The 27,894-nt window shown below is 42.7% G+C and overlaps 1 protein-coding gene and 1 long non-coding RNA gene across 2 annotated transcripts; one reads left to right on the top strand and one right to left on the bottom strand.

Annotated features, from left to right (window-relative positions):
- Nucleotides 1–1,879: 1,879 nt before the first annotated feature.
- Nucleotides 1,880–18,419, top strand: LOC130143165 (uncharacterized). Its single transcript, XR_008819664.1, has 3 exons — nucleotides 1,880–2,076; nucleotides 15,735–15,794; nucleotides 16,453–18,419. It is a non-coding gene; the product is annotated as an uncharacterized LOC130143165 (long non-coding RNA).
- On the bottom strand, nucleotides 8,798–9,429 carry LOC130143164 (interferon omega-1-like). The gene is given in 2 exon segments (XM_056325813.1): nucleotides 8,798–9,394; nucleotides 9,397–9,429. Coding segments are annotated over 2 exon segments (630 nt in total).
- Nucleotides 18,420–27,894: the final 9,475 nt, after the last annotated feature.

Below are 27,894 nucleotides of genomic sequence, written 5' to 3'. Positions count from 1 at the left end.
AGAACAGCTATTTTCAAACATCAGGCCAATACGTAAAAGCAACAAAATCTCACCTAGCTTTGTGCTGTCCAAGATCCTTTTTGTGGGCAGCTGCCAAGTTAAATCTCCCACAGATGGCAAGGGCACCTGCAAGAGCTCGCGAGCTGGTTAGCAATTCCCTTGGGTGGTCCTGGCCACCCCATGGCACAACCTGACAGGAGATGGGGGAGCAGCTGGGGTGGCTTGGCAGCCTGCAGCCTGCTGTGCCGTGGGACTTGCCCCATGCTGGGGCCCCTGCACTGGTGCTTGAGAGCAAAACATCCAGTGCTGAGGAGGTGGTGCCCACCACTGGAGCATTCTGAGGGCTTTTCTTTGACAGCAGCCTGGCCCCATGGACTAGGTCCCCAGTGCTCGCTGGAAAAAATGATCTCCTGGTGTGATGGCATGCAAAAGGAGTGATGTTCTCCTCCAAAAGGAATGATGCTGGTGCACTCCAAGCCTGCCTTGTGATGAGGAGCAAGGCATTGCAAAAATTTGCTTCAAAGGTGTACTTCTGACCTGAACTATAATACTATTATAAATACATCTATTTGAGTGGCAATGCACTGCAGTGATGGAGCCAAGGTACAGGGTTTATAAATCCGCTATTACATGGATATTCAAGTTCTTCTTTGGGAGATGTAGAATATAATGAAGCCAGTAAGTTGTAGTCGATCTGACCAATCAGACCTCATGCTAGCCCTTAGGATCCACCGTTCAGAAGAAAAATCCCTCTCCGAAATGAAAATTATATTTCAACTTGCAGTTGACAATGCATGTAAGGTCTCTTTAGCTGTGTGCTTTGCAGTGGTGTTTTTGTAGTGTCATGGCCTAAGGGTATGAGAAAGGAAGATCAGTAACTAGCACAAGAGGTATCAGCCTTTATTAGTCTGGATGGAAGTGGGAATGCTTCCAAGCACACAGGGTTTAGAAAAAGACTTTTATGCTTAAAACATTTAACAGTTTTGCAAGCTACAAAGACATTCAGAGGAAAGCAAATGTTAAATGACACTATTGGAACGTGTGTTAGCTGGATATGGGAAGACTAGAATAGGTCCTGGGAAAAAAAAATCTATCTTTTACTTTTGGAAAATAAACTTTCTTCTCAACTTCAGCTACTTTTCTTGCAGACAGACTTATGTCTAGAAATTACTTAACCAGCATCAACAAATTACCTGTATATAACTGCTAGCATCTCTTAAAACAAACATTCGTGTCATGTTAAACCTGAGTCTGCTGGGTTTCTCAAGATCTAAACAGATTGTAACCACATTTGTTTTCCCTGCCTCATGAGGTGGGAAAAATATGCTCTGCCTGGGCCTGGTGCTTGTGTCAGGAATCATTGCAAGGGGGTCCTTTATGCATAAATGTAACAGCAGCCCTGAAAAGTTTCAGTGTGATATAGAAAGATTCTCATTGTCTTCAAACAGTAAACACCAGGAAAAAACATATGCTCATTTTATGCACAGCTGGTTTTTTCCAAATCCTTGCTACAAAAGCAGTGTGCAGATAGATGTGCTTTAAGAAAAGAAACCATGTCTCCTTTCCTCCATGATTGGATTTTTTTTGGCTACCTGAATTCAAGCCCATGTTTTGGCCAGTGGTTTACACTATTTCAACCACTGGTAAATAACAGCTCCTAAACATGTGCTTAATTGGAAACACATCTCCCAGTACTGTTGACTTTAAGCCCTGGGCTGTCTGGGGGCCGTGGGACTGATGCGGTGCAGTACGGGATACTCTTTGTTTCTCAATAGCAGGCAGAGTATTTGTGCAGCACTGGTCAGCGTTTGTGCCGTGTGACCAAGACTGCCACAGAGCAAAGGAAGGATGTGCAGAGGCAGCAGGGGAAGCAAAGCTATCTCCACACTGCAACCAAGTAACAGGGAAAAGAGTCAATGTTTTTTTCTGTGCCCTCAAACCGGGCAAAAGAGGAAGCAGCAGCCATGCCAGCTTCATGCTTCTCACACCCCAGCTGTGTCCTAAGTGCAGCAGAGACCCTGGCTTGCAAACAGGTACTGCCTCACCAAAGCTGACTGGCTGGCATCATCTGGCAGGGTAAGTCGCACCACACAAAGTTCCTGCCTGCTTTAGAATGAGGAAAGGTGTACTGAGTGAGCAAGCGTTGTGCCACAGGAGTCCACCAAACAGGGGCAGAGCTGGCAGGAATTTTAGGTTTACAATTTTATCAAGTGAAAAATGGATGAAGTTTGGAAAGGCTTTTGAAGGAAAAAAGGCCTCAGCCAGTCTGTTTAGCTTTGGCCATCCATAAGTGATCTTTTGCATTTACCTTCTTTCAGCACAGTTCAACTCCAATGCAGGCAGACTGGTGGTGTTTCCTTGCTGCTGCCCTGAAGCTGGAGCAGAACAAAAGGAAGAATCAGGGAAGTCATACAAAAGCCTCCTGGCAGCTCCTGTCCATCCAGATGTCCCAAAGTGTCACTTGGAGGAGATGTGACAGCCTTATCCTTCTTTGTCATTTCCTTGGAGTCTGTGGGAGCAGGTCATCTGGCCTCTAGATTGACCTTTGCACTCGCAACCAGCCCTACAACTCTGTAGGAATATGCTGATTTTTTGGACCTGTTGTTTCAAGCATTGGTCTCCCAAACTGCAAGATGCTGTCCCAGTCCCCAGGTAGAGGTGATCAATACCAACCTGCCAACTATGTTGTCAGCATAGGATAAAAATGTAAACCATCGTGTTTCTGTAATGCACTTTAATCCTATTTTTCATAAAACTATTTCTACATGGAAGAACTTATTTTTATGATGCAAAGGATGACTTCTTTTTATGCTGGTTATTATAACCTGGTTCTACTGTTCTTAAAGAATCTGATTCTGCTTATTCAGGGACAGCATAATCTAATTCTTTAGGGTAACAATTTTTAACAATTTACTTTTCTTATAGGTAGTGCTGTAAATACTATCACTCATTTTACATTTAAAAAAAAATATCCTTTATCCTTTAGTACAGTCTTTCTTCTCATTCCCAACCAACCTTTTTTCAGTAGAGTGGGAAATTCACTGGTTTTGCTAGGGAGGCAGTGAAAGGATTAACTAAATATCAAAGATATACCTAGTTCTGAAATGAGTCATACCTCTATAGTCTGTGCCTACCAGTTCACCGCACTCAGTTTCATTGATGGTGAGACCCACAGGCCCACCAAACAGGCCACTACAATAGTAAGAAGGAACTACTGCTTGATGGGCTGGAAGATTTCTCTTTTTTTAAGTGTTAGCCATCACCAAGTCACTCATAATGGAAGCTGTGCTAATAACTTCTGAAATTTTCTAGGAGTTTGATGGTTTGCAAAAACAGTGACCATTACCCTGCTATGGGGGTATGGGGAGACGTGCTCTGTTTTTCTTTTTTTTTAAAAAAAAAAAAGAAGAAGCAGAAAAAGAAAGAGAGAAAATGAAGGGGTTAGGATCTTGAAATACTTCTAGTGACCAGTAATCACATTCAGCACAAAGCCTTTCTAAACATATGTGAGCATCTGTGATGGGGTGTAATGCTTCTCCCAAGGACAACAGTGTGAGTTCTACTACAAGCCACAGAAGGTAAAACTACTAAAAAATTACAAGAAAAAAGATCTGTTACAGCCAATGTGAGCTTTTCCCAAAAACTGGAGATCAGGATTAAATCCATCTCAAACCCAAAGAGACTCGAAGAGAAAGTATATTAATTAGTATATTCATTTCTTAAAAAGAGGGCAATGTTTTTAAAAATCTTTGAAGTCAAAGTCTTTTTTTTCTTTCTTTTTCTTTTTTTTTTAAGAAAAGCTTTCTGTTTTATATAAATATGTCTGTCAAGATATTTCCTTCCTGGGAAAATGCACCGTAACACACAGTTCTCCAGCTAAGTCCAGAGGAAGTTGTATAGGTTCTGGCCTACCAAGATAAGAAACTGGAGGAATACAGGCAACAATAAGAGTTACAATGAGTAAACATTGTGATAACTGGTGTCCAGGGGGCAGAGACTCTATTTGAAGTCTCAGTGTTTTATCTCCTTAATGTGAATTTTAACTTTGCAAATGCATTACCATGTTTTAACAGTTATTTTGTAGAGGGGAGTATTAAATGTTTTTACTTCCACACTTTCAAAAGCAGATTATATTATTTGCTTACAGGATTGAATTCTTCATTGCTGAAGATAACACGTGCTTTTAGAATCCTAGTTGCAAGCACCTGGACTCAAGAAGGTTGGAATTAGAAAATGAATCAACCTTAGAACCACAGAGTTGTTGAGGTTGGAAATGAGCCTTAAGATCATCAAGTCCAATTGTTAACCTAGCACTGCTGAGTCCACCACTAAATCATGTCCCTAAGCTCCACATCTACGTGTCTTTTAAATGCCTTGCAGCTTTTTGCAGAGAGAACTGAGGCAGGATATTAATTTCTCTGTGCTCGTCTACTCATCACTTACCATTGCTTCATCCTCTGCCCGCTGAAATTAAAACAGAGGGTTGCCCATTCACGTGAGCTGGGGATTTCAATTTTAATGTTGTACAGAGAGAAAAGGAATTAATCCAGGACACTAGTAATGGAGAGGCTAAATTGTGTTTAGAAGCAAGGAGGGCTTGGTGGTGCACTGCTGCAGTGTGGGGGCCCCATGGCAGCACTGCAGCTGCCCTCCAGTTTGCAGAATTGTCTGTGACACTGGCGTGTTTGCTGGCTAAGAAGAAAGATTGTTCTCACTTTCCCTGTCAGCGTTTGCTCCTCTAGGAACCCTCAGCACTGAAAAAGCCCTTGCATCTTATCAGGATTTCTTGATGTCAGTAGAAGTGTGGGGAACACTGATATGTGACTCATCCTTGCCTGTGTGAGGATTAGTAGGAAGATTTTTGGATAATAAAAAGTACAGTCACCTTATTGGAAAGTACCAATCTTACTTGCTTCGTTCACATTTTTTTTTTCTTTGCATTAAATTTCTAAAGCGAGGTAAATTAAATCTGCCAGTCAAAGCTGAGGACTGACACTTTCCTTTAAGATCTACTCTGTATCTTTGCCACCCTTATTTCTTGGTCTCCCCTCCCTCTCATTGCTCCCTGGAAGAAGCTAGTGTTCCTCCTCAACTAGGGAGGGGGAAAACAGTTTAAGGCCACCCCTGACAAGGGGCAGGCTGGGTTGGAGGGACAAGGACTGGAGGATGCAGCAGTCCATGGACGCTCTCTTCCCATCAGCAGTTCTGGATCCCCTCTCCAGTCCATACCCCTCAAACCTGGTGTTGGTCAGCATGCTCCACAACAGCCACCGCTGCAGCTTCCCTATGGCTGCTCTGAAGGAGTTCATAGCTGGCTTTCCTAGCAAAAAAGGCTAATGCTGGATGATTATTTTGGAAGTTATTTCTACGGGCTTTTGTCCTGTTTTGCTTTGAAGTTTTTCTCTGCTTTGGATTTGCTTCCCCTAATCCCTACCCCCGTGCCACAATTTAAAAATCAAGTAAAGCCAGAGCTGACAGAACAGGCCAAACCCATGGAAGAATTGCTTTGGACAGCTGTGACTTGTGAATAATTTTTTTCCAGAGTAAAGCCTGGAATAAGCATTCTTCATTTTCACTGCAGTTATTCTGAAGTTTCACATGGGATACAAGGCGTTTGACCCCAGTCCCATAAAACCACTCCAGAAAACAGGCTCTGCGTAGATGAAACCCTATCACTTTTAGTGCGGCTCCCCAGAAAGTGCAGCACAGCACATGTAGTCGAGGTGCTGTGAGACTAGCTATGAAAGCAGCCACAACTGCGACTGGGACCTGTGCTGCACAGCATGGTATATGAGTCTTAAGAGAAAATCTATGATACTTTTTGTCCTACAATCTGCCCCATTATGGAAGAATTTTATTTCATCTATAATATATTTTTTACCAGAATTGGAGACTTCAGATTCACTATTTTATTTATTTCCATTTGAAAATAATGTATGTGAAAAACTGTATGTTGCTACATTTGTTTAACTTCTAGAAAGATGTTAACTGGAAGAAATACCACAGCATTTCAGTTAGCCAAGGGCCATTGTATGCAGTTGATCTGGTAGCACAATGGTGATGAAATACAGATTACTTCAGAATGTTACAACAGCAAGGAGAAGACAGAGTATCTTCTGACTCCGGCTTTCTTCCTTTACCTTGAAGACTCTTTACCTTTCTTTAATAAGTAAAAACAAAACAGATATATTAGTCTGCTAATTTCTTTTTCCTTTTCATTTGTTGAGCAACTATGTTTGACCCAGGGTCCCCATCTTTAAATGGCTCTTCCAGACATTGCCTCAATGAAAATAATTTCTATTAGCTCACGGCTGGCCAAAAAGTAAGTGAAATCAAATGCTGGTTTATGAGCTCATGTCCATCACCTCTATGATCTTTTTGCTTCTTTCAAGAATAGTTCATTTTTCTTTCAGTTCCCTTCTGTGAACCCAGTAGCAGTTTATCGATAAGTACCATGCTCATAAAGAGCTGAAACACTGTCTTGCCTAAATACATGTACATTCACCTACAATTCTTACACTTGTCTATAATTTCACTTTGCCCTCTAGTGTCCATTCCGTTTTTTCCTGTACTGCAAAGCACACTGTTGACTGAAATATGCCAAAACATAATTTTATTTGGTGATGAGATGTTCAAGGATAGTTATGAACTAAAAAGAAAGCTTAATGGGATGAGAGTTTCTGAACAGTTAGTGGGCCATGAGTAAATATATTCCCACTGCAGGCAATGAAAAAGAAAGCTGGGATCCTTCATGAGAGAGCAGCTGAAAATATTTCAAAGCTGTTTCCCAGTTTCAGTAAAAATGAGGCCATTTCAATAATGGTTTACTGCATTGCAGAAGCTACCTAGAATATCAGAACCAGAAAGGTAAGTAGGCTGAATGTGCTTTTATTGTACAGGCTTGAAGAAGTTAAAAAACAAACAAGCAGCAGAAGAAAGATTTGAAATATTCTTGCAGTGGGGCCATTTCAAATTGTTAGTTACGAAGGTCAAGAAATACACATTTGACTGCAACACTTGTAGCAAGGTGTCACCGGGTGGAAAACTGGTTCAATCTGTCAGATATTTTGCTCTGTTTCTTTGGGTTTTTTTTCTGTTATTCTGGATCATGGTGAAGTTGTGAGCTGGTTTTATTTCTGGTATTTCAGCTTCAGACCTGATACCCATGTCTCTCGTCACTTCTTTGGCTTCCATCCATGAGTGATAGAGAGGAGAGCATGTACACCCTGCAAAAGAGATCTGAGTCATAGATACAGTACGTGAGATCTGGTGTAGTATTGTTATTGTTCTTACCAGTCATTTTTTTGTTTAGATGTGTCTTTTTATTATCACCCCTTTAAATGTTACTCTTCTGAATGGCTGGAGATCAGGGAAAGCTTTAAAGTGGTTCTTCATTTGATGCTTAAACCAGCCTCTAGCAATTTCAGCCCTCTGGGACTATCATCATTCTCCCTTGAAAGCCACAGCCATGCTCTCTCTCCTCTGCTTCTTTATGCCAGACCCAGAAACCTGTGCCAAATGGACATCAGCCTTGATCACAGAAAACAGCCTTTTTTTAAAAAAAATTGTTGTTTTTTTAACCAATTTTTTACCAATATTCATTAGGTAACAGAGCCTGGATATAACTCTGTTTTCCCCCTTACTGACACAAAGCAAGTGACTAGGGAAAACACAACCATTTGAAAAGGAATTACCCAGGGACAATTTTCCAAGGGTAACATCTGGGCTTGACCTGACTGAAATGAATGGATATTTGCCCAGTTTGTTGCAAGTTGTTTTAAAGAACCTGATTATATTGCAATTATCACTTAAGGCTATGTGGTTTGGACGGGAAATTCATTAGAATACCAAGGGCTATATGTTTCTGTGGATCAGCTGGTGAGGGAAAGAGGCAGAAAATTTCATGCAGCGATAAAGCACAGCACTGAACAGTGATCTTTAAGATTGCAGTAGCAGGATGAATACATCCATGGGCAAGTAGGATGTGCCACAGGCAGATGGGGCTTTAGAGTACTTTTGTGTAGAGCAGTTATTTCAAAAGAGCTTGTGAAAGAAGTTAAGGTGAATCCAAAACAGAGCAGAAAGGAATAAAAGCCTTTCTCATAGATAGTTAGAGGAGGCAAAGATACTTGAATTAAAAGTGACAATGCCCATCTGAGAAGTTATTGCAGGAGCCATAGCTACTGCAAACAATATCCTAGGTAGACAAATCCTAGAATTACTTTACCTATTTAATCAAAGCAAATGTTAGAATGACTCAAAATAAAAGAATTACATTCTTAGAAAAGAGCATACAACTTTGAAAGAATAATGAATGGTCTTAACCTAAGACAGGACCACTCAAATAAACAATGTGCTACCATATTTTTGACACAGGCTCAATCAGTATAAATCTAGCAGTTCCTGTAAGATGAGGAATGTGTAGTTCATTCACAAATAGATGATTCTCTATATGTAGGTGAAATAGAGATGGAAAGTAGTAGCACATTTTCTCAGCAGAAAACACCACATGATTTGACAGCATATGTCATGGGATTACAGTCCTTTCCTATGGAGTAACCCTCACTGAAAATCCATATAGATCAATTTATAGCTAATGTAGATGTCTTGCTTACCAAGGAAAAAATTTACGTACATTGGATAATGCATTACATTTGAAAAAAAAAATTAATTCAGCAACAGGAGTATTTAAATAAAATCAAAATTAACTAGAAGCATTGCCACAAGATAAATCATAGAACAAATAATAAATAGAAATAATTTTAAAGCTGTTATGTCAAGTCAAAATCTTTGTACCTCAGTTGTTCAGCTTCCTTATGACTTTATCAATCAGCTGAAGACATCTCCTCAATTCTGCACGGCTGATCTCCCAGGAGCACAAGTCGTGTTTTTTGTCTTTAAGAAAACAGTCTAATTTTTGGAAGTACTTTTTCAATTTCAGCCTGTTGACTTCTTTACTTCGAAAGTAGTGGGTCTGCTTCTTGATAACACATGCCTCCAATTGCTCAATTTGCTGATGAAGTCCATTTTGGAATTGTTCTAAAGCTGTCCCATCCCAAGCAGCTAGAGTCAGATTCTTGCTAAAGATATAGAAGATGTGTTGGAAGATCTCTTCAACAACCACTTTGACATTTTCTTTCTGTCTGGGCTTTAGAACCTGCTCAGGAAATCTGAAGGACATTTTCTCTCTTAGACATTGTTGAGGAAACTTTTTGCCCATTTTGTCCAAAAGTTTCAGGCTGTTCTCAACGACTTTTCCTTGCTGTAAAGGAAGGTGATTACACTGAAGACTGGAGATGGTGGTGGTGCACAACAGTATGAGGCCAATTTGTATCAGGCCAAAAGCATTCATGATAAAGATAGGCTCTTAGGTTCCTCCTTCCCTGTGTATGAATACTGAGAGACAGGCTGGGATGCTTTGAAGGTCATTCATAAGCTCCCGTTTCTTCAAAATCTTGAAATTTAATTATTCTGTAGGAGAAGTTTTCTTTCATCATTTTTTGGTTTTTAAGGTTTTCCCCCTTGTGTATGCTTTTGACGCTACTTTCATTTTCTGCTTTATGACTTCACTGTCTTTTTTTTCTTGCCACTTTCTTCTTATTTCAGCTGGATATTACAATGTTGTATATCAGATTATCTACTACCTCTCCCTCAAAAATTCTGTAGGAAGTATAGTGAGAACTTAAAAGAAAAAAATTACAGAATTATCCTTAGTTTCTTAATATTTTAGCAGTGGAAGAACATGTTGAAATAAAATAACAGTCTCAATGATGGATCAGAGACCTGCTAAATACTACTTCCATCCTGTCTCCTCAGCATGTTTCTTACTTCCAAAATTCAGTTAAGCTTTCTCTACCTATTGTAATTTAGGGAACACATTTTCTTTCCCCTCATGTTTATTTCTCTTGACCATTTAGACTCAAAGGACAAATATCATATCATTAAAATATGTGTGTATACATATATATTAAAAATGTGTATATGCATTGATATACCTATGTCTGTTTTAATACATACATACTGTTTTAAATGAGGCCTTGATCTCACTTAGGGACTGTAAGTGCCATGCAAATACAAATACTCACATGGAAACAGGTAAGATACTTGGACAAAATATTCCCCTCCCTCCGTATAAGTAACTGAGTAATATTTAGTATCAATGCCAGTAGAGCACAGGTCTGAATTCTGACTTTAAATGGGAATAGAATGAATAGACAAGACAAAATATACTCTAAAATTCAGCCATTTGCTTTCCCTAGCTATATAATAGAGGACATTAGAACTATCACAGTACATTGGGAAATCTAGCTCCCGTCTTTGATTTTTTTTGATGAAAACTAGACTTAAATGATCAGTTTGCTGTCTCGTCAGCCTCCTGTGCAAACTTGTGTCATTGCAAAATGAATTCTGTGTAGCTGATTATGCCTTGTTGGATTCTCTGTAGCTGATTGTGTCTTGTTGGAGAGCTCAGACAAACTTTTTGTTTACTCTGAGACCCGGCTCTGTGGTTTTGTTCTGTTGTTGCACCCATTGCTATATGTTGGCTTCATTCCTGGTATGGTAGTCACTCTGAATAGATTTATGATACTATTTTTGCATTTCCCTTGTGTTCAGCACACAGGCATTTTGGAGGCTTCAAAATCATAAATTTAGCTAAGCACAATCACTCACATGAGCAAACTCTTTGGTTGTCCTGATGTTGTTTAGGCAACCTTGGATTGGATGCACTGCCAGTGTGAGGAGAAAACGAATCCCCTATCACTTGTGGCAGTATTATATAAAAAGAGTAAGAACAATGAGAATGGGATATAAAATGCATAACATGGGACCAAATCTTTTCACTCGGGGAGAATGCTTATTACTTTGGAAAGACTGGCCTGAAGTGCATTATTGTGTTGGATAAAAAAATGGCCATGAAGATGCATCATATTTCCAAAATTACAGCTGTAGAAGGTAAACACATAACATTTTACAATCATCATGAAGTCAATAAAAAATGTATTTAGCTCAAGAAAACTCTTAAAGACATTTCCATAGTTATACACAAGTATTTTTTTCCAAACTATATTCATTATATGAGCTTAATCCTTCTACTGGTTTAAACAGGTAAACTTGACATGCACTCAGTCTCCCAGACACATAAGTCCTTTCTTTCCTTTTGCAAAACAGTTTTTTACATGCTTCCGTCCCAGTGAAGAGCTGCAGATGCCATCCTGGGTGTCACAAACATTGCAGAAGGGAAAACCAGATAAATCTCTTCCATTTTTCTTACAAAGATAGAGCTGGTCCAGGTGTTTTATTCTCTTGCCTGTGATAACGGATCAGTTGTCCACTCTTCCTCACAGAATAGTTACAGTTGACTTAGTCCATCAGGTATGTAGGTTTTTGGTTGGCTATTGCTGTTATTTTTTTTTTAATAACAACGAATTGTTCTTCCTCACTCAGCCAGTTTCTTGATTACTACACTGAGCAAAGCATAGTAGTAACATGGCATGATTCAGGACACAGTCCCCCCCTAATGATCTGTATTGCTTAATTTGGAAACAAACCATTCATTAAAAGTAATGATTGGAAGAGGTGACTGTGTGATACGAAGCTGCAGCACAGATTGCTCTTTATTTCTCTGCCTGTGTTTGAAGCACAGACCCTCTAATGGTCTAATTCACTGGAATGAAAAGAAGAAATAAGTTTACAAAGCACAGCTGTATTTCCAAGTAGACCTAACAGATAGTTATTCTAGAAAGATTATCTGATCTTTAATTTCGTGAAAGAAAGATCTGGCCTTAAAGGGTCGTCTAGCTATATAGGTACTCATTACAGGAACATAGGACTGTATCTAAAAATACACACAATTTTATATCTTTCTAATACTTCTAAAATGCCACAAATTGCTTCCCTAGCAGAAATTCTTGATTTTATTTTATAATGCAATAAAGCAATGAAAAGAATATTTGCTATCACTTACGACATGGGTTCTTTTATCTCATGTATGAAGGCAAGTGGTAAGTCTAAGTTCAGCCTATTCACATGCTGGCAAATGGAGCAGTGTGAGGGAACTCTCCTGCAAAATAGCATGCTTTTGGACTCTGGTAACTACCCCATATAACCTTATACCAGCTTTCTCAAATCAAAATAACCAGTTCCTCTCAACATTTTATCTACTTTAGCTATCAGTTTCTTTTCTCCTTTGATCTTTTCAAAACACACTGATTTTAACACGTCAGCATGCCACAAAAAGGTCCAAATAGTTTCAGCTTGTCACTGCACAGGATAGCTTCCTCCCCAGCTAGTGACACTGCCCATGTTAAACTAAAATCGTTTTTCTCCATTGTGCTTTCTGTCACAGCTATAACTTGCCAGTCCTCCTCCTTATATGTCTAAATTCTTTCTTTGTTTAAACCTTTTCTTAAAAGAAAACTTTACATACAGGCAAGATTGGATTCTTTGCTCTTACCATAAGATCGTGTGACTGGCCAGGTACAAGCCTTGCGCTGTGATGGAAAAAGGCTGGAGCAGCCAAAAGTGCCTGTGTGCTGGTCAGAAACAGGTTAGTGCAGGTTTAATACTATAGCTGGAACCACTCCACATGGATGGATAAAGCTAAGAAATTTATCTAGTTTTTTGACTACAAAATCTACAATGAAGACAAATTCCTTTTTCACATTTAAATGATTAAAGCACACTTAATTTAGCTCATATATTAAAATTTCATTCACAATCACTGTTATGGTCTGCGTTAAGAAGTTAAAATCTAACTTAGCCATGTGACCTTCCCATCTCAGTAGACCATTTCCTGGCATCCTGCTGACCCGTCCCAACCCAAATAACTGCTTTATCTTACGCTGAGTAATTCACTAAACCCATTTGTGCGGTACATGCTTGCTTTTGCAAAGTAATGTTTCAAGAATTACAATTTTACAAATAAGGTTATTAACTAATAATTGAAATACACCTGAGTGCCACAAATTCATTTTACCAGAAAAGAAATTCAACAGAGCAGTCCTCAAAGAAGTAGCAGCAAAGGGGTATTATCATAAGCTACTTTATAGAAGCAGAGAAGTAAAAAAATAATTACTATTCCCATTTATGTCACTGAAGGTTTCTTACCTTAATTATAAAAACATAGTTGGGACCTTTTTTTCTGTTTAAAAAGGAGCAGGACCTGCAGTCCTTGTCATAGGGAACTAAAGTATCTGGGAGTATGTTAATTTTCTTATATTGACAGCTTGGAGATCAGCACACACTGGGGCCGTCTTTGTGCTCTTAGCAAGGCTCTTACATTTGATGATGTGAACTGTCATAGCCACTGGGCATAGGTTCTTCGGATGCTTTGCTCGAAATATCACATGATTTGTCACATTTACTCTGAAAGAGTGCTCAGACTTTAATTTCTTGAGTACACATGGGATTCATTTTTTAATAAGTGAATTCCTAAAGAAATTCTGAGTGGCACCTGCCTTCTTAAAATGAAGAATCTCTCAGATTCTTTTTATCATGAGAAAAACCACAGGTTCCCAAGATAAAAATGATTTTCAGACTCTTCTGTTTATGTCAAAAAGACAGACATTTTCAAGGACAGATTTGCATGGGAATAGTGTTTTTTATAAAACCTAAACAGTATAAAGGCAGCTGTGGAGAATACCATGACAATGGTCATAAAAAAATACTTAAATATAAAAAAATATATATAAAGAATACTTACATATAAAAAATGAAAACAGGGAACATTCAATGCATATAACCCTGAAAATTAACATGAAATATGATGCAAATACATAGCGAAATGGGCAAATATGTGAGGCATTTGTATTTTTACAATTACAGAGACAAGCGACAGGAGACGGCTTGGCATTTGGGCAGGCTAGGACAGTCAGGTGTTGGTAATGTGTGTTCAAAGGCCAGAGCCGGATTTCTCTCTTCTCTGGCATCACTAGGGTGACCAACACAGGACAGTGTTCCCTTAGGGAAAAGGTCCAAGGCAGCTGAGTGGTGTAGTCTGCTCCTGGAGGTGGAGGCTTGGGCTTGAGGAGTAGGAAGAGGCCAGTGCAGAGGTGGGCTTCTGAGCAGAAACAGCTGGGAGTGGAAAGGGAACGAATGAGCTGCAGCCTCACAAGCATTTTAAAAGGTCCGTGTTCAGGAGATGAGGAGGTAAGCTCCCTTTGGGGGACTCATGTCCCAGTCGCCTCCAGCTGCCCCACAGCCCTAAGCCCTGCTTTAGCTGTCCCTCAGCACCTGACACAGCCATGGAGGTCTTGCCGTGGTGGGTGAAGAGATTCAGGCTGTTCTTGTTGGCTTTGTGCTGCTGGAAGCAAAGGCAGAATGGTGCCACAAGGCAGCAGTGGTGCAGAAGGGCTGAGCTGGAGGAAGGGGCCATGCTGCTGCCCCCAGCAGTTACAGGGTTGAGCAGGGAGGGTCAGGGCACCGGGGGGGACCTATGGCACTGAGGGTGCTCCTCCTGCCCACTCCAGCAGTTTGATATGGGGGCATCTGTAGAAGAATGGCTGCAGAAGCGTGGGCACGGAACCCCTGAGGGTCTGCACAATCCAGGCCTGGAGCGCACAATCCAGACCTGGAATTAGAAGTGTACTGGAATTAGAATTGTGCTGAAGTTATTGTGCTGAAGTTAACAAGAAAGTAACTTTGATCTCTTCTTGAATCCTGTTGCAAAACCAAGAACAGGAGGTAGACAGAAGAAGTAACAAACCACAAGGCCGAGACATAGCTGACGCAAATAGCTGCGTGAATAGAATGCTTGTTCCAATCATGATTAAGCTTTGAAAGCCTGATAGTGTGTTTAGGCTATATAAGAAATGTTGGAAGCCAATAAAATTGAGCAAGATGCATAACTCATATTGAGTAGTCTCTTGACTCCGGCAGACTCTTCTCCCTACAGGCATCTTCCTTTCCTGATTTCTGTGCCATCCTGTCTGATGTCTTGCAACATGTGTACAGATCTGTCAGCTGTGAGTAGAAGCAATGTGGCTTTGCAAACTAGCCCTGGCTTTTACCAGTGTTCTTTTTCCTTGGCACAATTGACATGGGAAAGGTGATGAGGGAGGAAGAGGAGAAGGAGAATCTTGTTTTTACTAGGAGGTAGCAGGAGATTGCCTGCTAGTAGACACGAGCACAAATGTGAGAGGAAAGATGAAAGGGAGAGTGTGATGGTTCCTCATACTTTCTTAACGAAGTCTTGCCTTGAGATGCAATGAATACAAGAAGTGCAGGAAAAAAGGCCCTAGTTAAAGCCTTCATGCTGTTCCCATGTGGGTGATCTCTTTCCTCTTTGTGGCATTTCTTTTCATTTTCCTGGCAGCTAACCTGGGGAAAGTCCTCTGGAGAGTGTCCAGCACGTCCCCATGAGCTGAGAGCCATTGATGCTGCCCAGAAAACTGTTTGTTGTTGAGAATCTGGGTAAAGGAGGGAAGATTTCCGGGGATGCTTCTCCATGGGCCTTTCAAGAGCTCTCCAGCTGCATCAGGCATCTTGTTTTTCCTGCTTCTGCTGCTGTGGAGTTGCACCTTTTGGTGTGGGAATTGCTTGATGTGCGCTGTGGCCACCCGTGGGTCCTGGATCCCTGTCCCTGGGGAAGTAGCCCCAATCCTACTCCGCATAGGAAGAAAGACAACAGGTCCTTTATAATGTTTTAGTCATTCTTTAAGTTATCCAACAGGGAAATACTCATCTTGTCAGTATTGACCTAATAACAAGAAAATTATATGGGTTATGTATTGCAGGACATTGCTCCTTTACTGTGTCATTGCATTCTTCCACAGATGGGATAAGAAGGTGAAAAGGTGAGTGGAAAATTCTGGGCTTTGGGTCAGCTCAGAGAGCTGCAAGGGGTGGTGCAAAGTCCAGCTGGCAGAGAAAAAACAGTGGCATCCATTGGGATTAGTACAGGAACAAATACTCTTTAATGTCCTCCCCTCCGCAGGCAGCGTGCCACTACCTTTTCTGTTTAAACACAGATGAACACAGTGTAGGGCCCCATCTGCTTCCCTCAACAGGCTGGGGAAATGGGCTGACAGGAACCTCAGGACATTGGTTTGACAAAGCCAGTGCAAAGTCCTGCCCCTGGGACACATGAAGCTGTGCAGAGGGACAGGCCACAGCTGATCAGATGGGAGAAGCTCTGCAGAAAAGGTCCTGGGTCCTGTGGTTAATGTGGTCACAAGGCAGTGCTGCACCTAGGCAGCAAACTGCACACTGGACTGCATGAGCAAGGGTGCAGCCAGAAGCCCAGGGAAAGGATCCTGCCCTGTGGTTTGGCACTGGTGAGACCACTCCTGGAAAACCATCCACTAGTTTGGGCTCCCAGCACTGGACAGACACTGACACATGGGAGTGAGTCCAATGGAGGGTCACTGTGATTGCAAGGGGATGCAGGGCATATGTGGAGACACAGAGGGTGTTGGGTACTTGCTACTTCCCTTCCTCATTCTCTCTCTGCAGGACCACAAACTCTAGATGAAAGCTTGGGCACTACAGCTTCGGTGGCCCCTGACTATCACCTCCTCAGTCACATCTGCCTCAGGGGAAGCAGCAGGTGCAAACCTGTACAACCCCTGTGTGGCTCAGCCAGCACCAGTGCTAAGATGTCAGTCCTGTCTTCATCTGAGGCATCTCAATACCTTGCCTGCCTTCCAACCAGGGAGGTCACTCTTCCAAGGAGAGACCCACTCCAGGATGTGGACTGCTTCATCCTCCAGGTGCTTCATGAGGGCTTGTGCTTGCCATCGCCCCCATCAGCTGCCCTGCTAGACTCCCTGTGGGGAACCTCACCCCTCCCGGACCCTCCTCTAAGATGACACTCCCAGAGTTCACAGCCAGCTTCACATCCTGCACCAGAAGATTGCCACCTCACTGAGCACCATCATCGTCAGTGTGCAAGAGGTTTTGTCCTCGGGCAGCCCCAACCCCGGTGCCCCACAGCAGGGCACATGGGCCCCGTGGGACTTCTTTCCCACCAGTCAATATTCCCTGGCTGCCTGGGGCCTTGTGGCCTGCAGCCAGGCATCCAGGGCTGCCTATGGGGGTGAGTGTGGGTGGCTATGGGTGTTTCCCCACAAATTTTGCATATTCCTCCCCCTACTATTCTAAACCCTCTGTAAATCTTCTCTGGCTGTGAAGGTATTACACATATTTGGGGCCACAACAGCCTTCTGTGTGCAAGGTTGCTCCAGGACGATGTGATGACCCAGGCTCACCATCTCCCTGCAGGCTCAAGGCATGTTGCTTTGGCATGGGTGGGGGTGTCCTGTATTTTTCCTGACATCTTTCTGCAAACCCAGGACAAGACCACACTGACCCCAGATACATCCAGCAGAATTCAGATCTCCCTGTGAGCTCAGGGCAGGACAACTTGTGCTAGCAGAAGATCATCTCAGCTCCTGGTAAATCTGGAGAGGAAGAGCAGGACACTTTCTCCAGTAGGGGACCAGAGGCAGCTTTGGCTTTCTGCAAGCTTAGGACAGAAGTCTTTGGGAACAGAAAAGATCCACCAAGATCATATCAAAAGAAAAAACACAGTACCTCTGCTATTTGGGGCTGTTACCACAGCTTATCAGAGAACAGGAGGCATTTCCCCAGCATTCACACACAAACATCCTCCTGTCAGGGGCTCAAAAGGGCTTCAGTAATCTGAAGAATCATCCTAGCCAAAAGGCAATAGCAGAACCCAGACCTTGACACAGGGTGAGGCTTTTCCCATGGGCTGAGCAAGCATCAACACAAACCCATGGTCCCTCACTTCCCCTGGGATGACTGCCTCAGGCGGCCACAGTTCAGTGGCTTGGGATCTCAGCAACAGACTGGGACAGCCACCATTTCTGCCTGGCCTAATTCCCCAGTGAGCATCAAGCATGCCAAATGGTGCCCACAGCATGCTGAGGTACAGCTGCAATCGTGGACATTCATGCCATTTGCCACAGTCTCAAGGTGTTCTCCCTGGCCTGTAAAATACCTTTGTTTTCATGCTCCAAAGCCAGTATTTACATTACAGATTAGTGAACAGAGGATGCTGGGGTAATGTGGATCTTTGGGAGGTCTGGGGGTGGTTATTGAAACTGACCCAAACAACTGAATACATTGCATCCTCCCTCACTGTTGCTTCTCTCCTCTTTTCTCAGACAGCATTCAGATAGAATTAGCCACTGGTCAGAATTTAAATGGCAGACTCGTGAGCTCTAATTAGCTTCTTCAAACATGTAAATTGCAGAAGAGGGTACTGGGCATATGGGACAGAGAGCAGCAGTGCACAGGGAGCATTTTAGTGACAGGCAGTCAGCCCAGTCAGCTCCCCCCGGTCCTCAGAGCACAGGAACAGGCTTCTGGCTGTGCTGGGGAAAGCTGGGTGCCAGGGAGACGGCCCCTGTCCTCCCACAGCTTCCCAGTGTGTCCCCCACTCCCCACCCCACCTCACCCCCCGGCCTCAGTGCTCCAGCCTGCATGCCACAATGTGCCATCGTGGGAATTGGCACTCTGGCCCTGGCTATGGAGCCAGTGTCAGCAGGGGTGGAACTGTGCTGGCACAGAGAGGTGCTGGGGAGAGGCATCATCTGGCCAACAAGCACTGCCCTGCACCAGGACCCCGCTTCTCAGCCTTGTTCAGGCCAGCTGGGCCTTGTCCTTGGCACTGGTGAACAAGGGCAACAGTGCTCTCAGCCGTGGTGCCATGGGCCAGCTGAACTGCTGCTACTCCTCCAGCTGTGCCAGCTGTGCTGCCCCTCTGGCTCAGCAAAATGCAGAAAAACAGCTCAGGCTCAACAGCAACAGCGTTTTCTCAGGCCCACCACTATCTGCTTTGCCAAGAGGCCTCTGGTCCCATGGGCCAGCACCAGGTCACGTTGGGTTTAACCAGAAACAAGTCAGAACTGGTCCTGAGCGAATGCGAGCAGGTGACCCAGACTCTGAAGAGCAGGGAGAGGCCACTTCCCTCTTCAGTTAAAGTAATATAAAATCACAGCTGTCTTTCCTCCTAATCACTGGCCTGTGACCCAGGAAAGTGATACCCTAGTATCTGTCTGAGTCCCCTGTGACATAGAAGTTGGATAGCGCCCATGAAAATGGTATGTTAATTGTCAGCAACCAGGAAACCACCAGTCAGCATGTAGTCCTTATGGCTGCTGTATGCCCCTGGAAACTCTAGGCCCCCATGCCTGACTGTCTGTCCCAGTGAGATGGCTCTTCTAGCAGATTTCCTGGGAAGCCTCGGAGGAGGCAACCTTGAATTCAGCTTTGGTCATTCCTCTCTGCAGACATGACACAACCTTACACCCTCAGCAATGGTTGAGTTTGGGCAAGTTGCAGGTGGTGAGCTGTGGAAAGAAGGTGGCTAGGGATGAAGAGGTGGAGGAGGAGGAACTGAGTGCAGAGTGCCTGAGTTCCCTTATCCTCACCTAACTCACCAGCTTCTGTGTTGCCACTTTCCAGTGAGTTGTGGTGCCACATCCCACAGCAGGGTTGGATGGTACAGAAGGGTGCTCAGCCCCTGCCCTCCATGAGGTCTGGCAGGCTTAGGCCAGGGAGCAGGACATGAGAGGTTTCTGAACATGTCAATTGTACAGTTTATGCCAGCTGGAACAACAGGGACTAGGTGCATGGAGGAGTGTTTCTGTGTGCTCTGTCCCCTGCATAATCACCAAAACTTATGTGTCTGCTGTTACTTGGCAAACTTTACAACCGGTTAAACATCTGTTACCTTCTCCCAGTTAGTACTTCATTCCTCCTGAACAGCAGGCAAAGATAGATCTGGAAAAGCTGGGTTATCCATAAAATGCAGAGTTGTGGTGTTGCCAGCCATCCCCACCCGCGATAGGATAGCTGTAGATCCCCACAGCTGTAGAAATCCACGTTCTGTCAATCCTGCCAGAGCAGGCAGATTCTGGGCTACATGCCAAGCAAACTTGCATTAGTATGTTAAAAGAACACAGCTCTTTGCCTTCTTGTCACCCTAAATCTCATCCTGCCTCCCTAGGGAGACTGCTGGGGAACAGCATGAAGTAAGTTTCCTATGAGTTTGCCAGAAATCAGGGGCGGAAGAAAGGGACAGAACAGGAGACAAGAAGAATGCCGATTTTTTCGAAGCTTGAATCATGGATAGCATTTCACTTCACTGTGGATTTAGCCAGGAGTCCCAGCCAACTCAAACCCAGTCACCAAAGCAGGTTCAGAAGGAACTTTCACTGCTTGAAAGCAGAAGAATTCATCTTCAAGGCCGCTGCCAGCAGGTACATAGACTGGCCTTCCAGGACATCACCACCTCCTTTGTATAGGGTCTCCTTCAGCTGCCTGTGTGTCCCCTTGCTGGCAACTAGTCTGAATATTACCTTTGCCCATGGTCTCTTCATGTACAATATCATAAGAATACTCTGCAGGAGACTTGAGTTCTGAATGAGAAGATAGTGACTTTGGTGAAGATAGACCCTCTGGCAGGTGGGCTTTCCATTAGATGCTGAAATAGGTTTGGATGGGGAGACACTCTCCTTTCACTAGGTGGTATCAGTTGCTGCTCCAAGTAGATTACATAGGGAGGAGCCCAGTTTTGTCCAGTATTACACTTGTTTGGACTGGTGAACCCCACTTGTTTCCCTGAGTCAGTCCTACTTCCTTACAAGCAAAACAAGGTATGGGTCAAGACTTCACCTTCAGTTCAATTGGCAAGAAATGTGAAGAACAGCAAGGAAGGTACATAAACAGAAAAAGACTAGGGAAAACATGGGCCTGCTACAGAATGGTGCATGGGGTCTGGTGAAAAATGACATAGAAAAGGCCAGGGTGCTCAATGCCTTCCCACCTCAGTGTTTATTGGCAAGATCAGCTTTCAGGAAACCCAGATCCCTAACATCCTAGGGAAAATCTGGAGCAACAAAGGTTTACCTTCAGTGGATAAGGTCCAGGTCAGGGAGCACTTAAAATAAACCAGGCATACATTAAGTCTGTGGGGACAAGTGCTGAGGTAGCTGGGTGATGTCCTTGCAAGACCACTCTCAATTATCATTGAATGGTCATGGCAACTGGGATAGGTTCCTGCAGACTGGAGGAAAGAATGTGTCACCAAGAAAGCAAGAAGAAAGATCTGTGGAATTAGTCTGGTCAGCCTCACCTCAGTCCCTAGGAAGGTGATGGAGCAACTAACCCTGGAAACCATTACTAAGCACGTGAAGGACAACAAGGTGAACAGGAATAGTCACTATGATTTATGAAGGTGATAGGCTTCTGCAATGAGTTGACTTGCTAGGGGAAAGTGGATTCAACAGTGGATGTTGTTTACCTCAAATTTAGTAAGGCTTTTGACACTGTCTACTATAACATCCTCACAGGCAAGCAGTAAAAATATGAGTTAAGTAATTGGACAGAAAAGTTTATTGAAAAATGGCTGAATAACAGGGCCCAGAAAGCTGTGATCAATGGAGCAAACTCCAGCTAGAGAGAGGTCAGTGATGGTTTATACCAAGGCTTAATACTAAGGCTGTTGTTCAATACTAAGGTTGTTCAACCTCTTTGTGAGCAACCTGAATGGAAACTTGTACCATGGTTCCCTTGTACCATCAGAGGCAGATTGTTGTCTGTGTGTATGGCAGAGGGCTTTTTCACAGCCATGCTGACCCTGCCTTAACCTCCATCCCCCTGTACTGGGTCTGGCTGCAATGGAGTTGACTTGCCTTCCAGCAGCCTGTACAGTGCCATATTTTGCATCTGTGGCTAAAAAAGCACCAACGACACACCATTGTTTCATCTACTAGTGAACACTGCTTACAGAGCATCAAGCTGCGTCTGTTTCTCATGCCTCAAGCAAAAAGGCTGGGGTGGGCAAGAGCTTGGAAGGGGGATGGAGCCAGGACAGATGACCCGAACTGACTGAAGGGCTATTCCATGCTGTGTAACGTCATGCTCAGCAGTAAAGGGGCTCTGGTCTTTGCAAAGTAGCACTTGCCTGGAGAATGGCTGGACATCACCCTGCCTGTAGAAGGCAGTGAAAGACCGCTTTTGCATGTCTTGGGGTTTGTCCCCTTTTTACTTCATATATTAAAGTGTTTCTATCCTGACGCACAAGTTTTCTCCTCTCATCCCCCTCCCCACCCCAACTTGTTGAGGAGGAAGGGGAGTAAGGGAGTGGCTGGGTGGGCATGTGGCAGCCAGCCAAGTTCATCCTGCCACAGTGGGGCATAATTGGCAGGGTCCCCAGTAACTACAGTAGTAGCCCCTTCTGCTCCTGAGAATCCCTGACACCTCCAGAGCCAGCCCTCCTGTCCTGTCTTCCCTGGCTGCTTCCAGCTGCCGTGAGACACCAGTGCTCCCTTCCCAGGCACGTGCACTCCCTTAATGGCTGCTCCCCAGCCCATCGCACATTGCACAGGCCTTCACATGCTGTGCCCTTCCACATGGCCCCCACCACTGGGCTGGAGCATCAGGGTCACCATGTCCTTGACAAGCCAGAGGGTTGTGCCTGAGGCAGCACCATGGGCATGGAGTGGGGCGGGCAGAGCTGAGCCAGTCCTACATGGGGCTGCCACACGGGTGCACATGGAATTCCTGAGGATGCTGCTGGTTCCATCCACCTTAGCTGGAAAAACAGCCCACCATGCTGTTACATCATGGCTGTGACATCACAGCTGAAGCCACAGGTGGGCAGGAGATGGGGAGGGATCCTGCAGTTTTCCTGGCACAGCCCAACCTTTACCACCCCAGGCCCTGAAACAGCAGTAGCCCAGAATTCATGTGATAGAAAAAGCTGTGTCAGAGAAGACAATATCAGTATAGTGTGCATCTGGTGCATCTGGATAAAAGAAGTGATGGGCCTGGACCCTCTAAGTGGGAAAACGACCACCATGGTATCCTTGTACCAGATACCACAGGAAAACATTTCTTACTGTTAAATCTTTGCCTGTCCTTGAACCAATTGGTTCAATTGTATTGAGTCTAGTTGTATAAGATCAGAAACCTTACAGAGTTTTTAAGACATCCAAATGCATTTTGACTGAGATATGTATTCACAATATAACCAAGGGACTACAAATAGCTTCATTCTCTTTATGCACAATATAACTGGAAGCCTAGTTGTCTACCAGGCCATAACCCCTTATCTGTGCTACCTGGAGTCTTTTGTGTGGTCCCTCTGATGATAAAATTCTCATTCTAACATTAAGTCAAGGCCAGAAATTAGGGTATAGAAACCGAGGACACTTGTCTGGATTTCTGCATTTCTGGACCTCTGGATTTCTGCAGATCTCACAGCTAGTGAAAACCCTCCTTCAGGAATGGGAAAACAACCCCTGAGAACGCTTGTATTCTTACCCTCAACTTACGGAACCATTAAACAGCCATGCAACCATGAAACAAACACAGCTAAAATACATCAATGATGCTGTCCGCAGGCAAATTCAATTTTACTGGCTTGGAAAAATTCAAGCTCACTACGACCCTGAAGTAGGTCAGAGACCCTGGAGCTGGTTTGAGATCAGTGAAATGGCAAGAGCAACCCTTGAAGTTTTCTGGAATAAGGTAGTCAGGCTTGGACAACTTAGCAGCCAAACCATACAACAATAAGTGACGACTAAAACTGTTTATCATTAGAACATGTTAAAACTCTGAGTAACTATCTAGGCTTTGCAAAAAGTGAAAAATATCCTAGAAGTTTTTACAAACAACACTGCCTCCATTACTGCATGTACTAAAATGTGAATTTTTGCTGTTTCATAATAGGAGCAATAAATGCTTTGGGTTAAATGTAGAAAGTTCTGCAGTTCTATTGGATTCATATTCTGAATGATGTCCTGAATGTTTACAAAATGAATATTTACAAATATAACGTCCTCTAGACACACATGCTCTGTACCCCAAGATACACTGGCACACGTTCTTCATGAATATGTACCTGTTCCCTTAGTCTTAACAAACGACATTCAGGTTCCTCAAAGTCTAGCCTAATGGCTATCCAAATGAGAATCTCAGTGATTTTACTGGATCACTGCAGAGTGCCAACAATGGGGACAAAAGAAATGTGCCTGCAGTGAAACATCTTCCTAGATTCCTGTCCTGAACTGGAGTCACAGAAGCATCTCAGAATGCATGAACTGGATTTTCTTTCAAATTAAACGAAATCATGCAAAGATAATGCTACAACTGCATGCAGTTCATGGGACCATACTGGGGACAGTCCATGGTTAAAATGGTGCTTAAAGGCATCAAGTATCATCAGGTCCCCATGATCTGTTGTCTTACTCACTCTTTAGTTCCATGTAATAGTTTCTGTTCCTGTTGGAGCGTATTACTGGCTACTGCAGACGCATCATAAGGGACCTTCATTTTCAGGTGATACTACCCTGAATCAAGAAACCAAGAACGAGGTAAACTGCTCCCTTAACCCTCTAAATTAAAAGTTGTAACCAAGTAATAACTTTTTAGCATTTTTATTATTTGAACATTCCTTTAAAAAGCACAGACCAAAATCTTGCACTCTGCTTTCCAAAGAACAAGCTACATACTGCAATATCTGTAAACTGAAGCCTTATAAGCCTTGACAATGATTTCAAGGCAATTTCTAGAGAAGCCTTGTACACTCACTCTTGAGATGAGTTACATGTGGTTTCCCTCAATTACTGCATTGCACACATCTGGAAAAATAAAGTAAAAGATTGTTTTTAAGTTCTTGAGATTCAGTCTAGACATTATGAGATTAGCATTCATGAGCTACTATAAAGCTTTTGGAATGGACAAAGTGCCATGGGGTTTTCTATTAGGAAACAGAGCAAACTCTTATCAAAAGTAAGAATCATACAGGGCAGAATTTATTCACTACTAAGGTTTCTCCTTCCTTCTTTTGAACAGTTTTGTAGAGCTTGGGAATATATTATGTACTGGGCCCCCATACCTAAAAAACAAATCATCACTACCTGCTGTGATGTCTCTTATTTTGGCATCTGAACCTTCTAAGGCAGTGTAAGCACACTGTTTGCATGGCTAGCCTCTGATCTCTGGCTGGCAATCAGAAGTTAACCATGTGCAAGTGACTAAGTAGTTGCACCAGCTATTTTAGCTTTTTAAAGAAGAGTTATACCAAACATTCCAAATTGAAATACAGCAAACTTAGTGTCACACTAGGTAAACATTATTTTATTTTTAACGCTAAAACCCCACGCATCTCTATCTAAGTGATGCAAGAAGCCCAATGAAGTTTTAAGTGTCTTGATTTGTCTGTAAAATAGTATGAGCAGTCACTAAAATAAAATCCAGTTTAAGTAAACAATCCACTGTCTTGCAGTAGGTGGAGCTCTATTTTTCCCTACATGTTTTTGTATCCTTGAGGCTGCAGAGACCTTAGGAAGTCCACTGCTGGAGTGAGTTCTGATTATTTATGATTTCTTAATCTGTTTGGCTAGCCCAAGCAAGTAAGTTGTATGCTAAGGAGCTCCAGAAAGATTTGGCATCTTTATACTGGGATCTGGTGGAGATCACACAGCTAGAATACAGTCTTTTTAGCTCAGCATTAGACTATTTGTGTATTTTTTTAAAAAACTGGTCATTTTTTGAAGCCACAAAAAGTACCAATCCACAGATAAAATGCTGCTGCTGATACAGGCGTAGGAGTACATGCAGTTAGACTCATGGCAAAACCAAAACCAATCCAACAACTCGTTTGATGAAAAATCCCTGCATCTATACGGTTTCTATTTCTGCTTCTGACTACTTTTCATGATATTAGTTCAGAAATCAACATGATCTTCTACAGGCAAAGATACCTAGCAGAAAGGTGGACTGAGTCAAGCGTTACAGCAAAACAAAGTCAAATTTCTCTGAAGTCACCAGGTTTGTAGGATTGACCTTGAAGGATTCACCATGTTCTAGTTCACTGACCCTTCTTACCCCTTTTATGTTAATGAATTTCTGATATTTTAGAGCAACTGCCGAGATAAAAACATCCTTGAAGATTAAGTAGGTATATTCTGAAAGGGCTTAGATTTTCTAGGATAGATTTTGACACAGCAAAAGACAGTAAGGATAGACTTACCCTTTTCCTTCCTTAGTTGCCATCTGGGGTCGAATCTCAACAGGGACTCATAGGGAAAGGAAGATGTGTTAGCAACATTGCGTAGACTTTCAGTACCCTACAGAACACTGAAAGATTCCTTCAGAGTTCAGATACCCTGATACTACAGAGAGAGTGAAAGCTGAACATTTCTCCCTTTAAACTCCTTTGTCAGGCTGTGATGGAGTGGTACTTTTTCTGCATTACATGGGACCTTCAAAAGTCTTCTGAAGTGAGGGAATCAACATCTATACTAAGAATTCGGTTCAGCAAAATAAAGCCACCGTACCAGAATTTTTTGCAGTAGGATTACAGACTCAGGAACTGGTTGGGAGAAAAGGCTCAGGCTTCTGGTTTGTTCCCTCATGAGCCCTGAGTCAACCCAGCCTTTTACTACAACCCTCTGGACCATTCCTTCTCTGCAGGGAAAGAATAAAAAGATGCAGTACCCATTTATTTTCTCTCACTCCTATACCAAAGAAAGCAAACAGATGAGCTTCACATCAACATTTAGTTTTGTGTGTCACCTGCACTGCAGAGTTGCTCTGAAAGTGTATTTCTGGATGCTTGTAGAGCTACTAAGGAGCACGTAGGTATTAGGGCATAGCAGCTTAATCAGGAATCACTGTATTTCAACAGATGCTTCTCTCTAGATTTCCAGAGATAACCAAGACATTTGAGTGCACTGAGGATTTTGTTTGAAATTATGAAAATAAATAAATGTATACTTTTTAATACTGTTTGTTGACTGGGATTAAAGGCACGGTATCTACATACTGAATATCAAAAAGAAAAAAACCCCACAGAATTACCCACTAAGTAAGAACTGTCCATGAAATTGACTCAAGTATCTTACGTTGTGGTGGGGAAAATCACACTGAAGAACGGATCATGATGCTTATTTTAGCTTTCTTATTACCCAACCAAACGATGAACTACGTTCTAATATAGGCAGTACTTAGTAATTTCAAAGGTGAGTAGTGGGACTGGAGTACGGATGAACCCACATCTAAAAACATACAGCTGGAACAGAAACTTTTAATGCTAACAATTTATTTCCAGCTGAACGTAAAAAAGGCTTGGTGAAAGTAATACCTTTATAAAGCTTTTTATGTTGATTTAAATATTTTTATACAGATATATATTTCTGTATGTGTTATACATTTCAATGTTTCAATATTTCTACTCTGTATATCAATTAGTATATTGGTATCTTCAGTATCTTTATCAATGATCTAGATGAAAGGACTGATGGTACCCTCAGGAGGTTTGTAGATAACACCAAGTTGGGTGGGAGTGTTGACCTGCTTGAGGGCAGACGTGCCCATGCTTGACTTGGCTATGTCAGGTTTACAGTTGGACTCAATGATCTTAAGGGTCTTTTCCAACAGAAATTATTCTATTCTATGACTCAAATGTATGGTGAGCAGCACAAGTTTCCTCATCTGAGAGGCAACTATTCCTTTGCTTTAATAAGAAAATTCTATCTTTTTAAAGAGAGCATTAGAAAACCATCTTTTCTACTGTATGAGCAAAAATTAATTTCTCTATGACCTTTCAAGATTTTTTATTCTAAACAGCAGAATTTAGGATAAAGATCAGGAATGGGGAGATAGAAGTCAATACTGTAAAAGACAAATCTCTTGCAGGAAGTCCATAGTTCTGCGTCAGTTTTCTTTTACATCACAACAAATTTTAAATTGATGTTCAGAACACTGGGAAGCAACATCAACAGTGATGTCTCCCAGCTACTTGAACAGCAGGACACGAGACCCTGAACTGAACAGTGTACTGCTGTAAGCACATTCATGAAACTCAGACACTCTAGAAGATTAATACTGTTTGAAAGAAAAACAAGATACACCAGG

The sequence above is a fragment of the Falco biarmicus genome, chromosome Z (assembly GCF_023638135.1).
Source record: "Falco biarmicus isolate bFalBia1 chromosome Z, bFalBia1.pri, whole genome shotgun sequence".
In the NCBI taxonomy this organism is placed as follows: domain Eukaryota; kingdom Metazoa; phylum Chordata; class Aves; order Falconiformes; family Falconidae; genus Falco; species Falco biarmicus.
The sequence above is the reverse complement of the archived record's forward strand: the minus strand, read 5'-3'. Positions and strand labels throughout refer to the sequence as shown.